The sequence below is a fragment of the Mastigoproctus giganteus genome, chromosome 5 (assembly GCF_048544385.1).
Source record: "Mastigoproctus giganteus isolate SK-2022 chromosome 5, ASM4854438v1, whole genome shotgun sequence".
Taxonomy (NCBI): Eukaryota; Metazoa; Arthropoda; class Arachnida; order Uropygi; family Thelyphonidae; genus Mastigoproctus; species Mastigoproctus giganteus.
In genome coordinates this window covers 62,552,035-62,568,695 of record NC_143579.1, presented here as the reverse complement: position 1 = coordinate 62,568,695, position 16,661 = coordinate 62,552,035, and the positions used below count along the sequence as shown (strand labels likewise).

General features: G+C 34.1%; 1 protein-coding gene across 1 annotated transcript in view; it reads right to left on the bottom strand.

The window, feature by feature from the left end:
* Rok (Rho associated coiled-coil containing protein kinase) overlaps positions 1 to 16,661 on the bottom strand; it is a 403,168-nt gene that overhangs the window by 362,236 nt on the left and 24,271 nt on the right. Inside the window, exons 2-3 of the mRNA XM_090374570.1 lie at positions 15,432 to 15,653; positions 1,912 to 2,013 (exon numbers count right to left, since the gene is read on the bottom strand). Coding sequence (XP_090230696.1) covers positions 1,912 to 2,013; positions 15,432 to 15,467 — 138 coding nt within the window. The 5' untranslated portion in view covers positions 15,468 to 15,653. The remainder of the gene's footprint in view (positions 1 to 1,911; positions 2,014 to 15,431; positions 15,654 to 16,661) is intronic.

The following is a 16,661-nucleotide window of genomic DNA, read 5'->3' as shown; positions in this document are numbered from 1 at the left end:
CAAGTCTTGAGCTGTGCCAACACCATTTTGAGGTTTTTTTTTTTTTTTGTTTTGTTTTTAATTCTTTCACATCATGCCATTATGGAAATAATATGTTCTTACAACATATAAGAGAATAATACTGAACAGAAGTCTCCCACCAGAAGGAACTCTGCAAGTAGCAAATCATTATGAACTGACCTGCCTGAAACTATATATCTTCATTTATTAAAAAATGAAAAAAAAATCTTAAACAAAACAAAATTAGTGAAAACATGAATGAATGTTTTCACTACATGGTCAGAAAAGAAATCCTGGAATGAATAGCTGGTCCACACTTTCAACCTGAACCCAACCAAGTATAAGTGCAATGGAAGTATCCTGGTTCACCCCAACAATCAGGTTTAAGGCTGTACCAATAACAGGTAGAATAATGGTGAATGTTTTCTGAAGCCATCATGATGTTGTTCTGCATTATAATGCTTCTGAAAGAATTAGGAATTCACCTCTTATAAAACAGCCTGGGCTATTGAGACTGGAGTACTGCTGCTATATGACAATGAAAGGCTGCATAAAACTATTGCAATTCCAGGTTTGCTGAATTGCACTGGCAATCCAGTTTTTAAATCATTTTAGCAAAAGTATTAATTTCCCTTTTGGAGGGGATTAAGCAGGTGTGATTGTACAGGTGACAGTGATGATTACATCTATACAGCCTCTAGTTTTGTCATCCTTAGAGTTTTCTGTGCATTCTCTAGTTTCAGTCTGTCTTTATTTTCATGTTCTGTCAAAGATATTCAAGCAACTATGGACAAAAAGTGGAATTGTTGTGCACGAAGATGCATGTCTAAAGTTTATCTAAACGGAGATGAAACAATCATGCTAAATAAGGACCTTAACTACAGTCATGGAGAAAACAGTAGACTTAACTGCCAATTACTGAATAACAGCATGAAGAGGAAGATACACTTGTTCACGAGAAAGACCACCCAAAATTATTAGTAATTAAACAAAGACAATAAATTATTTCGATCAACTAAAGAAAGACAGGGGTCAAGTATAAGTGGTTGACTACAGAAGCAATTGGTGATGTTGGTGGAAAGTGAATTAGTAAGCTTAAAATCAACAACACATATTAGGATGTCAGATGGCTTTTGCTATGGAGGTTAACCAAGATCTGAGATCGTAATATTGGACAACAGGCACTGGAGGGGCACAATAAGCCACAGCACCAAAATAGACATGGAAGAAATGTGAATGGCTACTGCTTCAAGTTTGGAAATCTATTACTGATAGTGGAAGATGACAGGGAAAGCTACTGAGTAGAACAGGCATGTGCTATTACCTCAAAGATTCTCACAGATATAGCATGAAAACAGAAGATGATGGCAACAAGAGTGCTGAAGTCAGTTTCATGTATAAGTCACATCTTGGTGATTTTTCATTATCAAGTAGATCCAGGAGAGAAGGAATCTTGACCCACATGGTCCAGAAATTTTGGAAGACAAGGATATTGACCTCACAGATTTGTACATGTCGGATGAGACAAGTGGTAAGCAGTGACCATTCAAGGGCATGGGCAGCCACAAAACAGATCAAGCACTAAGGCAAATAGTAATTAAACTCAGAGCATCTAATTCTCAGTGTGTCTTAATATTCCTGGAAATATTTCATAAAAATTAAATCAAACAGTTTAAACTACTGGCATTAGAAATTTTAAATTCCTAACAAGCCACTCCTGAAACAAAGCAGCCTCTAAACTGATGCAAAAAAAGTTATGAATATGCCAACTGTGACATTCATTTTATCAGTGACACAACTGGCAAGTAAACTGGTAGAGTTCAAAAGAGAAAAAATCTTATCTGCTCTAACAATAAAATTTTTTTAAAAAATGCTTGTAATTATTTAATTCAGAACTAAATCTTAACTTACCAAAAGTCCATCAATATTTATTTCAGATCGCATATCTAACAAGCGTTCTTCCAGCTGCTGTAGCCTTTGTCGCCTATCTGGATCTTCAATATTATCCATTGTCTACAAAAAATTTTAACAAATCACTAAAAAAAATTAAATTTTTTTGTGAAAAACAATATAGTTACATAGAATTTTTAATCTGTCAGCTAAGGTAACTTACTTAACTAAATATCTAAAACACACTAAGATAAATAAATGTACAAAACTAGAGATTTATTTAAACCAGAGCTAGGAACACAGTATTGGATATTATGCACAATTTCAGCAATTTCATGCTCTTCGTGTACTCAGTCCATACATCTACAACTCAGAATACCTCTCAACAAAAGTGTTTCTCTGATCTCTTCATTAAAAATTTCAGAAATCTCCATTACTTATTGCGCAAATGGAAAAACTACAGAATGAAGTTAAGCCTATTCTTCATAATTATATGCACATGCTGCAAAACATGAATTTAAAATTAATGGCATCTCAAGCAACCAATTGTTAAAGCATGTGCTCTTTACATTTTTTGACAATGTATCTAATTGTTATTACATTTCTGGCTCTGCATCGTGGAAGGGTAGGGCTGATGTCCAACTGCTGAAGCATGTAGGTTTTTCAAGTGACAATTTGCTCAGTCAGTCAAGATAATAAGGGAGATAATATTCAAAACTCCAAATTAAAAGAAGAGATGAAAAATATTGAATGTACTGCAGAGTTTTTTATTTCCAAAAGAATAATTAAAAACATTTTTTTTAATATAAAAAAATTGATTTTTTAAAAAAGTAGACACTTTTGAATTATTTCTTGCCAATTTTTAAGGTTATAAATGAAGTAAAAAGGTACTTCATTTAACTGAATATGTGCGCGATACCTCAAAACTGCTGGTTATGTGCACAATAAGGAATTATGTATTAATAAATTATTTCCTTAAAAAAAAAAAAAACATACTTATTGCTCAATGAATTTCTTCCTCAAAATATATTTTTTAATATTATTGCAAAGTTGGTTTGCCTTCAGAGGATTAAAACAAACTGAATGTACAAATATTGGATGAAATTCGAAAATAATATTGGCCAATGCAAAACTGAGAAAGTATTTAACTCTAAAATTTATTCAAGCATCATTTATTTTATTTTTATCTTTATTCTCTGTTTCCTTCCATTTTAAAAATGGTAATTGTACATATGTCCACTCTGACGTCTCTCATCAACAACTTCCAAATCTAGAATCTTTTCTTTTTAAGTCCCTTAGCAGAAAATCTAATTATTCCACTCTTGTCAAATTCATTAGCTATCCCTATCACTCAACTCTAATAATCAGTCAAAACTTTTTAATTTTGTATCCTTAATACAAACCTCTCCAGTATACTTTCATATTTTCTTAAGAGAAAATTCATTATCTTTGGTGACTTGAACGTTTATAAGTTAACTTCCATTTCTCATACAGCTTGCAGGGATGCTGATGACTCTGCACTACTGCCCTTAACTAAACTGTTCATTTATGCACTAGTGTACCAAACCACTTCCTTAATATCCATAATCTTTTCCACACAAACAACACCCAAAGGAGACTGTTGGTATCAGTTGTCCTTCGTGTACCTCGGACCAAACTTTCATGAAGATCTCTTCTCCTATGGAGTCTCTATCAAGACCATTGACAACTTCACATGTTTTGTTTTTCAACAGTGCCAAATGAAATAATCTGCATGATTTCTAGTCTCTTTCCATGGTTGGAATACTATTTTAAAATTTCCTACTTTTATTCTAACATCATCACTGAAATTATTCTTGTAGGGTTGAAATCTTTTATTTCTAATTTCACTCTTGCTGAAAAAGAAGACTTAGTTCTAAAAGTAAATTAACTAATTTCCAAGGACAATCAGTTCTAAAAACAAATTAAAAAGCTACTCACAACTGGCTTTCATCCAATTTTCCATCATCAATCTATACTAAGATTTGGCAACAATACTTGTAATTGTCAAATCTTAGTGTAGATTTGACAATTACAAGTCTTAGTGCCATTATAAAATAATCTTGGCACTGGTCAATCAAAGCCATCAAAAGTCACTCTTCTCATCATCAGTAGTAGACCACGAAATGAGACTGTCAGGATTCAGTCAGGGCTATATTGAGAGGTTTTTTCCCTAATAGGGGTAAAAATAACAGTTCTGAAGGGACAACCATCTTGAAGGAGCAGCTATGTTAAAGAAAAATTCTAAAATCAACTTGGGCTTTGTCTCCTCAACAGAGGAATTCTTGTAGTAGTAGCAATGGTAAACCATAACCCCTTCATTTTATCATTCTTGCTGCCTTATCTTTTCCAGATTAGGAAAGCTGTTCTTACCGACTTAGCCTTGGTTTGGAATGATTCATTTTTGTAAAGTATTTAACTCTAAAATTTATTCAAGCATCATTTATTTTATTTTTATCTTTATTCTCTGTTTCCTTCCATTTTAAAAATGGTAATTGTACATATGTCCACTCTGACATCTCTCATCAACAAATTTAGCCTTTTTCTGAATCCACAATAAATTCACAAGCAGTACTACACATTATCCTCAATCCAAATATTCATGGGACATTCTATATTAAGGGAGATCTAGTATGAAAGTCTTAAACCACTTAATGAAAATGTAACCTCCCAGTATTGTCTAATTTTCAGTATTCTTTAAAACTGTTCTTACCATAGATCTAGATAAATTCGGACTCAACTTTTATCACTGAGAAGTTTAATACCAGCTGTCTTTGATATAAGTATACATAACTTTATTAGATTCTAGTTCATTATTTATAAATGGATGTCAATCAATTTCTTCTATTTTTTTTTTTTTTTTTTTGACACTAGTGAAAGAAGACCAATAGCAATGATTTTTTTTATTTGCTATATTTTGCTTAGTCACTGTGAATGCACACTTTTCATTCTTAGTTTTATAGCCTAATTTTTAAAGATGAATTTAAGTATTAAGAGAAGACTGCTAGCTATGATGACGACCAAAAACCAAAACCATGTCATTTCCTGAGTGTTAAAGAGTTCTGAAAGTTTTATCACCCCATCCTCACTCCACATTTAAAGGATTGGACTGAACAGTGAGAAGTATTCTGATACTGGAGAAAAACTGATCCCCCTTCCCATTCATGGCATTGAGTCTAGCAAATACACCACATATTTGCCACATTCCAAAGATCTGAAATGATGGCATTACTAAGTAACTAAGCATTACTTTAAAATACAATGATGAACCAAAAAAAGGTCAGGAACATGAACTATTGGATACAAAACTGCTAGTCTAGAGGAATGACAATGTCATATCACTATAGCAATCCAGCAGAAACAGCAATTACATCTATAATCCTTTCTCACCCAAACTGCAAAATGGTTAAAAGGTGAGGTGGAGGGAAGCAGTGCCAACTTCTTCCTAAAAACTCAACTACACTTACCTACTATAAATTTAACTGTTTCCCTGAATTAAAATACTCCTAAGCGTTCTTCACAACATGAATGGAAGGGAAAAAAAAAAAACATCTGTAGCTTCTTGTAATTACTAAACTGTTTTCAACTGCAATAATGCGCACATCACTCTATTTACCCTTACAAGAGCTAGAGGTCCATTACGAACTGTATATGGACTTTGAAATGGCACAAAACTCAACATATAAAAGAGAAAAAAACAGGATTATTATAATAATGTCTATACACAGAAGTTGAAGAAGGTTTAGGGATTTCAATATAAACTCAGATCCAAAAGAGCGGCTTTGCTTTGCTATAGAGAAAGCCATGAGAAAGAACGAACAATGCAAAATACAGCACTGTATCAAGAAAAATAAAAATACAAAATTTTGCATTCTAAACAAAGATTGAGAAGCCAATCAACTTTTTTTTAAGTCAGGACTTAAAAAAAATTCTTAAAACTGTACAAGCTATACTACACATATTGGGGAAAAAAAAAAAAAAAAAAAAAAAACATACAAACATGCATGCATACATTGTACATATTCAAAAAAATACATATACTGCACATTAAATGAAACCATGACACCATGATGTGTTTATCATTAATTATTATAGTATGGAAATTCCCAGCCCCATAGGCCTGTTTGAAGAAACTATTATTAATATCAGTATTATCAACATGCAAGGAAGCAAAGCATATACTGCACCAATCAAAAAAATACCCATTTCACTTCCTTATTCCTGCCAATAATTTGCCCAAACATTCTTTAAATTTATTTAAATTACCCACTTCCACAATGCTGAGGTGGAACTTTAGTCTAACAATGAATTCTAAAATCAACCTTTTCAATAAATTGAAACCCTTGTCTGCTTAAACCTTTTAAAGCCTTATACAATTCAATTATATCACCAATAATCAAAATCCCAGCTTCGAAAGTTTGCAATTTACAGAACCCTAGTCTTTCTTGTTAAAAATATCCTTTTGTCCCCAACTAACCTCGTTGTTATTCTCTGCACTCTTCCTTTTTCTTTTCTGGAAACTTCATTTTATGCAAAATGACGTTTCCAAATCTGTATACAGTATTCTACATGCAGCCAAACACTACCTTACACAATGGGATAATCGACTCTTTGTTCCTGCTGGCAAAGTTCCTGTATATCAGGGACAGGACCTCATGAGCTGTTCTAGCAGCTTTTTGTTGGACTGCAGAGAGACTTTCATGTCAGACTGTACAATTATCCCTAGATCTTTTTCATACTCCACTACTTTGGGTTTGATACCACCCGAACACCATGTTATTCTGGGATTACTGCTACCCAATTACAGTATCTTGTATTTATCACTTAAATCTCAGTTATCACTTTTCAGTACTTCCACTTAACATATCTAGTGAAATAGCATAAGTCTGATTACAGTCATTAACCAGTGTGCTCAACTTTGTGTCATCAGTAAATTTAGACATAAAACCAGAAATACCTACATTAATAAATATTAAAAACACGGTAAGAGGCCCAACACTGACTCCTGTGGTACCCTACTCATCACATTAGTCCATGAAGAGTATTTTCTATTTATAATCACTGTCTCCTAACACTTAACAATCACTCTATCCATAACAGTAACTTGCTTCAATCTCACACTGTTCTAATTTATACAACATTTGTATAGTATCAAAGGCTTTACTGAAATCAAAGTATATGATGTCAAAATTATTCTTTACATACTGTTTCCTTTGTGACAACCTCATTGTAGCTAATCAGATTGGTCAGGAATGATCTAGCTTCAACAAATCTATGATGTAATGCCACACGGTTCCATTCCTATCAAGATGATCTTGCATTTATTCTTTACTATCACTCCATTATTTTCCTTGACACAGAGGTCAAACTTACAGATCTATAGTTACTCACCTCCCCTGTTGAACCACCCTTGTGAATAGGTCATATAGCTACACATCTCCAACCTTCTGGGACTTCTGAATCTGAGGATATTCTCATTACTTCAGGAACCACCTCTTTTACAGCTTTTTTTAATAATAATAGTAGTAGTAATGGCAAGCGATGCAAAAAAGCAAGCTTATATAGCTTTGGCTGCATCAGTCAAAAAAAAAAAAAAACTACACAGTTCACCCATCCATATCCTCCAAGAATCTATTCAACCAATCCATTTCCGTAACAACAGATGGAAGCCTGTTCAAACAATCAACCACCCACTGGCTGAAGGCAAACTTCCGCACATCTTTGGGTATCATACGTTGTTGGAATGATACCCAACGGATTCCTTACTAGTTTTCTTTGTATTCTTAGCCAAACACTTCACATATTCTGCCTCAGCTTGCCTACCCCATCCCCAAAGTAACTTTATTACAGAACCCAGTTTATAGCATTAGCAGAGGCATATGATGCAAGAAAGCAAGCTTATGCAGCATCAGCCAAAAAAAAAAAAAAACCCCACTTCCACTTCACCCCTTCATTCGTTCGAAATACCTGTCCAGTTGAGCCTTAAATTTATTTAGGCTATCAAATTCCACAACAAGGGATGGAAGTCTGTTCCACCAACCAACTACCCGCTGGCTAAAGGCAAATTTCCGCATGTCTATCCTACATCTGTCTTTCTTCAATTTGAATTTATTCCCTCTCAGGTGATTATTCTGAGCAAGAGGAAGAATCCCATCAGCATTGAGCATGCTTAAACCATTCAAGGCTTTATACACCTCTATCAGATCACCTCGCTGGTGCCTAGTCTCCAGACACTATAATTTGCAAAACTTAAGCCTTTCTTCGTAAGAGTACCCCTTTGTTCCATTCACTAATCTTGTTGCCCTTATCTATACTCGTTCCAGCAGCTCTACATCCTTCTTGAAATGAGGCCTCCAGACCTGTATACAGTACTCAAGGTGTGGCCAGACCATTGCCTTATACAAAGGAATAATCACCTCCTTATCCCTGCTAGAAAAATTCCTGTATATCATTGACAAGACACCATGAGCTACTCTTGCAGCCCGTTGCACTGCTCAGAGAACTTCATATCTGCCTGCACAATTACCCCCAGGTCCTTTTCATTCTCTACCACTGTCAGTGTAGCAACACAGAGTTGATATGTTGCTCTGGGATTGCTGTTTCCCATATGTAGTACTTTACATTTGTCAATGTTAAACTTCATTTGCCACCTCTCAGCCCATCTGCTCAACCTTTCCAGATCCTGTTGCAGCAGCATAGTGTCAGTGTTACTATAGGACTCTGTATCCCCCGAAAATTTATAATCATCCTATGTATTTTTCTTTTCTGCCAGTAAGCTCATCAAGATGAACTGATAAGTTGACTGGCAGAAAGTTTATGAAGCCATTTTGGATCTAAACCTTGACCAATATCTTTTTATTATAGAAAACATTGTTGGTATGATTAGTTAGTTAGTTAGTTATTTGATTTTTAGGAGCATTAGCAAGTAAGGCCACATTGCTCCAGGATATGCAGTGGTCATTCCCTGACCTTTCCGCATCCTCCGTATGATTACTTCTCTGAACATTTCCTATTTAACATTTCAACTTTTTAATATTAGTTTGTCCACTGAAAAGAGTGTAAAAATATCTGAGCTTAGTATAATTAAATTTAAAATAAAATGAATTTTCTATTTATATTCTAGAATGGCCACAGAGTCGGAGGAGTTCATCATAAGATAGAAAATAAAAGAAACAGCACCATATTTAGCAGTAATGCAGGCTTGAACACAGTCGCTCAAAGCACATGCACTCATGCACCCATACAACCTGACCATTCAGCTAAGGCAAAACAAAATCCCTTCCCTTTACTCTTGACAGTAGTTATTCCTTTGAATAAATCCCAAATCAATACACTATGATCACTGCCACCAAAAGGTTTCTTTACTTGAATATTCTTAATAGATGATGAATTACTGCTGATAAGTAGACCAAAATATCATCATAATCATCCATAATTAATAAAAATCTAATTCATATGTATAATATTTAATTACTGAAAATATTTAAAGTAGCATTACACTACTTAAACAGACAACAAAAAAGTAATCAATCTAAGCAGAGAAATGGGATTTATTAAGGTCATTCTCTGCTTAGTTTTAATAAATTAGAGGAGATTAAGAACTTTAAGGAAAGCATGGATGCCAACAGTATAACACTCATACTAAACAGTTTATTAAGCTATCCATGGAATTAAATATCATATACTTAACTGTGACAGTATTATGAAAGGAACATGCTAAAGTTTATGTTAGCATTAGCATTAGCATTAGTAGAGGCATTTGATGCAAGAAAGCAAGCTTATGCAGCATCAGCCAAAAAAAAAAAGTAACATAAATAAATAAAAATAACCACTTCCACTTCACCCCTCTGTTCGTTCGAAATACCTGTCCAGCTGAGCCTTAAACTTATTTAGGCTATCAACTTCCACGACAAGGGATGGAAGTCTGTTCCACCCACCAACCACCCGCTGGGGTGGTTGGTGGTTGGTGATAAATATGTTTATCATATTTTGCTGGCAGGGAGAAATTAATGCCTCTAATTTATTAAATACTTTATAAATTTAGGCATTTTTAAATTATCTAATAAAAATATAAGCGTGAAATTTTAATATCTTTAAAGGTGCATCACACATTTACCAATAATATCCAAAATATTTGAACTCAAAAACTGAATAATACATCTTTAGAAATCAACCAATAGAATATCAAAATTACGATTAAATAGAAGTATGTTAATGTGAATGTATCACATTTGTTAAATGCAAATACAAGAAACATGATTTTCTTTTATTTATTATAGACATGAATGCCTATAATAAATTTTCATTATTGTTAATAAATATACTAATAAACAATACCAATAAATATCACATGCTCATAGCATGATTTGGCAATTACATTTACAGAAGGTTTACAGGTAACTTCTCAAGATGTCATTCAACTCTACAGACTGGATAATGTGTGTGTGTGCAACAGTATGAAAGGAACAAGCTGATAGCTAACTAGCTTTCCTACTGAAAATGGCCAATAAAATCATTTCACAGGATGACTATTTGAAAACAACGCAATGGCATTAAATAGGTTAAGATTAGTATCATGCATTTATGCCAAGTCAGTTCCTATTTATTGTGTAATACACCAACAGAAATGTGCAATGGTATGATCAGAAGGAAAAAATTCATTTGCAAAAAGCAAAAGGGGAACACACACAATTAAAATTTAAAAAAAAAAAAAAAAAAAAAAGTAAGGGTGTTCTTTAAAACCTGCAACATAATTGAGAAAAGTACATTTTAGTAAGTTTACTTATAAGACAAAATCAGGTTTACACAGTATGAAGCAAAAGTCAGAAAAACTATATAAAAAAAAAAAAGTGCATCATGTTACATTTAATACCCTAGCAACAATGGGAAAAATCTGATCCTTGTAGGTCTTTAAATACATTAAGCATATTCACAACCAAGCTAATAAATTTCTTTTCTATACATTACAAGAAACAATACTTCTGAAATCTCATGCAATTTAGAACCAGAGGCCTTCACTTACAAATTCTGATCCCTCAGATTGTTATAACTATTCTTCCAACTAATGCTAACTCTTGAGAATCTAAAATCCTGATGAAAATAATATTTAGGTTCCACTTCTGAGTAGAATGCACTTTTTGACAAAGCCCAGTCATTTTGCAACAAAAAAAAATCCTCTGTTTGCACATTCATACTAGTGGGCTGTTAATTATACCCTAGATATATCCCCAGGCAAGGTCTGAAAATACTGTACCTAGTATGCTGGAAGTGATCACCAAGATGTGAGCCAATGTAAGCAGAGGTCAATGTTAGGGCATCCACACCATACGAGGAATGGATGACCTAAAGGGATGGCCATTCCTCATATGGAAATTACAAAAGTTTCATATACAGAAAAACAGCATCAATTCAAAATTGAAGGGCTCAAAAATTCTATGCTTTAAATTAAATGAGTGAATAAGCTAATATTTCATTTTAGTGGCAAGATTACAACTTATAAGCACACTATTGGTTACTATATGTAATAAAGTGGGATTATATGTAATAAAACTGCATTTCTTTAAAATGCTTGCAGAAAATGGCCCATATAAAGCTGATATTTAGGATGCAAAAAACAGTCAGGCAATAGATAGTACTTTTATAGACTCATTTGCAGCACTACTTTCTCCACCAAGAGAAGGCAGCGCTGCGTAGAGATACACAAATTATACTTATGATGTATCCATGAAAGAGCTGTTAGCATTTCTCCTTTTTATAGAAGCATATGGAAATTAATGCTTTTCCACCTAGTTTGTCTGATACAAAATAGAAATCTTGTGGAGTTGCTTGGTTTATATCTTACCAAGAAGAAACAGGCCAGAACTACCATCTGAGAACCAATAACCAAAAAAAAAAAATAAATAAATAAATAAACATCCTCCCAGTCCAAAGAAAAAAAAAAGAGGTAAAAAATTTAATCAATGATGATTTCCTATTCTCAATCCCTGTAAACCATAAGGTTCTTTTCCTGCAGAGGGTTAACCAGTTAACTGTTGCTTCTACAGTGTTGTTGGGAGATGTCTGATTTATTTGGATGAGATGTCTGTTAAGATTCATTCTCAGGTATAAAATGTCTGAGGACCTTTGGATTACTGCAAATGCCCCACCCCCAACACTATGTTCATTGTGATTTGGGCTTGCAGGTACGGTGATTTCTATTCCTGGTTTAGGTTCTGGTTGTTTGTTATGAGCATTCTCTTAAAAACAGAGTACAGTAGGGTTTCAAAATACACAAACCCAGAGTACACGATCCTGCTCGTATGTGACTGACCCCCTGATTCGCATAGTTATGTTTGTTACTCATAGTTACAGCTTGTCTGTTTTAGGATGGCAGTTGGCAATGTGTGAGTGGGGAAGGGAAAGAATGGAAAAGGGAAGGTTTACGTCATAGTAGATGCACAGTATCAGTCATTCTGTTCAAATGAATAAAAAATTTTTAGAATTCCATACATAAACTAGATGATACCTTAATGACTAATAAAGATGATAATGTGTGCCTTTAAAGCCCTAAACATGACATTCCCTAAAGTTGCACTTTTTATGAGGGTGAACTCATCCTGACTGTACTTTGTTTAAAATTTATGTACATTCAATTTACAAATAAAGTTTATATACACACACATGTATATGGTTTTTATGAGTCCACTTAATTTAACCTCAGTATAAGAGTTTTCTATATGGGAACCCCAACTTATGAAAATTCTCAGTTAGACAGGGGTACCACGAACCTAACCCTCACATACTTCAAGATAATAGCATATACATTACAAAAACTAAAAACTGTAAAGGCCGCAAAAACATACCTGGTTTTGATAAGCTTGTATTCTTTTTGCTACAGTTCATATTTGATTTTTCCAAAAATGAAATATGAACAATTTAAATATGCTACAATTCCATTATGCATGGTAGTGGGATTGTAGTATATTTAAATTGTGATAAATAAGTAGCCCAATCACACAGGTTGTCATAATTTTTTTTTTGTTTTCGGCTAATGAATTTTATTTTCTAGTAAGGCTATAACTAATTTAAAACTACAAAAGTAACAGTATAGCATAATACATATAAAGTAAACTTAATAGCATAATAGCTATTACTGCTGCATAACCTGTAAATAGAATAATGTTATTGTTGCATTTAGATAACCACTAGCTTAGTGTACTGTTCTCAAATTAAATTTAATTTAATTTATACCTCAAACCAGAACAGCAAAGCAAAAGGCTCAAAGTAGGAGTGCTGTGGCATGGGAGAAAACTGAAGGGGCATTTCTCATACAAATCATGGCCTTGCAAAAGGTGCTACTTGTTCAATGTTTGTCAATCTCACTAGAAAGTTACACGATACATTCAAGGGATAGGGGTGGGTGGGTGTGTTTTCAGTGTAAAAAAGTGTGAGGAAATTAGGTGAAACACAGTATTCTGATGGGCATATATGAGAGCTTGAAGAACAGGGTGGAGGCCCTCAAAAGAATTAAAATGGGGAGAGGACCCATCAAGCCTTTAGCTGCCAAAATTGACACAAGAGCTTACGCTTGTGCATCAGGCAACACAGCAGCAATCACCAAGATAGAATGTGCTAGTCCCAGAGGAGGTAGTTATTGTCAATGCCTCTATTGTCAGGGAAATGGAAATGCATTGAGCAAAAAAGGATAGGTGTAATATGATCAGGGTACTGCCATAGGCAAAAATAGATGACGTTATACAGCAGTTATCTTTTAAGAGCACGAAAGGTGATTTTTTGTACATGTTGGCACTAATGATGTTAACAGTAGGAGACCTGAGGTCTCCTACTGTTAACCTAACAAGTACAGGGCAATGCTGGAAAAAAGTTGCAAGTTAGGATTAAATTTTAAAGTGTCTGCAATTCTCCCCAGACACAATAGAAGGAAGTACATGTTGAGAGCCTTGCAAATAAATTCGGCAATGGAGAGACTGTGCACAGCTCATGGGGTAGAATTTTTTTTTCACAGCATGGTCTGTGCTTGTTAACAAAACAGACTGTTTTTAGAGGGATGGGATACATTAAAATAAAAGGGAGGAAAGAATATTTGCTGATGCTATCGAGGTAGTGTTAGGTATATCAGAAAACTGCTAGATTGGGGGGATGCAAATAAACAGACTAACAGATTAACTACAGCCACAGGCAGAGTTGAAAGTGATTCTTGCACTGCTTTGGAACATGCAGCAGCCTGAAAGAGTGGGGGGAGATTTCAAGCCCTACTGTGGGTACTTGTGAAACAAGTAAATACATGGGCATGTTAGGGTAACTAAGAGTAAGAACAAGCACATGTATATTTGCATGTACACTAATAATAAATAGCACAGTAAATAAATGCGATTAATTTGAAGTACTGATAAAGTCATCAAGCACAGACATGAAATTGTAGGGTATAACAGAGAAGTGATGTCACTTAGATATAAGGGATACATAATTTGAATATGGGGAGTACAATGTGTATAGAAAAAACAGGATGGGTTATGCTCTTAGTTAAGAAGCATGTTAAATCTTCTTAAGCATTCAGTCAACATGGCGGGGGGGGGGGGGGGGTCAGTGCAACATTGAGTCAGTTTGGCGTGACCACACAAAGAAACAGATTGAGCAAGTAAATCAGAATGTCTTATAATGGGGGTTTTTAACTTTCCTTTTTCATTCTTTTTGATCAAGTAGGGTAGGCCACAATGAGATAATTTGGAGGTCCATGGGCAGTTTAACAGTGATCAATTGTAAGGGCTGCAATGGAAACTGTTCTGTAGGCCAATTATCTAGAGCAACATTAGCCATTAGATTTGTCTGTTTGCAAATTATTACTGTCCCATAGGAAACTATAGGAACGAAGGACACCTTACAGAGACACTGCTTTGTGCACCTTCTGAGGCCAGCCCTAGTCTGACTTTTCCTTTAACATGTTTGATGTCAGGAATAAAGAAATGATTTTCATTAATTATAATTTCAAATGAGTATAGTTGATTTGGTAGTGGTTTCGGTGTACACAGTTGCATAGCTAGAATTTTTGGGCCCCAATGCAAACACTGCCAAGGAACCCCCCATTTTTATTAACAGGAAACAAAATCCTTACTCATAAAAATATTATTTATAATATACATTAAACTATAAAATAACTGCTAAAAAAAGTCGATATATCAAAACATGCAATTTAATAAACTATGACATTATAATGAGGTTAATTTTAAAATATGGTTTTTATTTAAAAATTTATCATCCTCGTCTTTGTTTGCAAAATCACTAATTAGTTCTTTAAAGTCCATTTTGGTATTTAACAGTAGATAGTGAGATAATTTAACTGGTTTGCCCTATAGAATTTCTTTTGTAGTTTCTTATTATTTTTAATTTACTAAAGAGCATTCAACACTAGCCACCATTACTAAAAACATAAGAAATAATATACGGCAGTTTCTACTATTATATAATAACATTATTTGCTATAATTTTCTTTCTATGATATTTATAAAAAAATTATCAGGACAGACCTGTGGGTCCTTACACTTTGCTAATTCTTGCACCATGGTAGCTATGCCTCTTGTTGTACAGTTGGTAGTCTATTTGTGAGGCGAGGACCTTTGAGTAGCACCATGTTGCTTTTGGTTGAGGAAACAGTGGGTCTTGATCTGTGAATGTTTATCTAAGTAATGATTTCTTTTACCCCTTTTGGTAATAAGTTTTCCACTAAGTGCTGGCTCTGGAGAAAAAGTCTGTTCGCAGAATTTGAAGTTTTGTAAAAATTAAAATTTTGCACATAAATACCTTAAAATATATACATTTTTTTATGTTGGCTTGATATCCAACATTAAAGTGAAACTACTATCAAAAATCAAATCACAATTCTTAAAAAATTCATAGAAAATTCATCCTAAATGATTTTTTATATAATAATATCCTCTATATCTACCTATTTACCGCTTTATTCAATTTCATCGCTTCTGAACTTGAATTGCAGAAAATTTCTTCAATTTTGGGTCCAAAGTCAAAGAACTTGAGACTATTTGTGAAGAGGAGACCTTTGAGTAGCATCATGTTCTATTCATTTGGAAGTGTCCCTCGATCTTGCCACAGAATGCTTCCTGTACTATCTACCGATGTTGATGATGCATGTAACTCACCCTTGTAGCCTCCCCATCCTCAGATTTTCAAAGCTCATTTCGAGCTGCTACCTCTTAAAACTGATTATTATTAGTTGATAATAGAGACACTGATAAAACTTGAAATCTTCCATTATGAGCACATACCGAAAGATTAGGGCAATTCATATGTTAATCAACATTTTTTAAAACATAGTTGAAACAGATCTTGAAAAAATATATATATACATATGAACTCTTCTGTACGTACATACTGAAATGTAGATATTCATACTTACTGCAGAAACTGTTAGTGTGAACTTCTTTTTCAAGTCCTGCCTTTGAATGGTCTTCTATGAAGATTAGGAGGTAATCAGTATACACAATTGTATAGACTCCCTTAAAGTTCTTTGCCAATCCTTATCAAAGATAATATTCCACAACAGTGGTCTAAGATGAAGCCTTATGGGTAGCCATTAGTAATCTCCATAGTTTTGCCATGAAACCTTTTTATTGTGATTTTCCTGTTTGAATGACAGCTGATGACGTAACTGTATTATATTGGTGCAATTAGCCTCTCTGAAGTTCTTAAATAACACTGGACCATCAGATGGCTTCAAATGAACCCTAGAAGCCAATGAA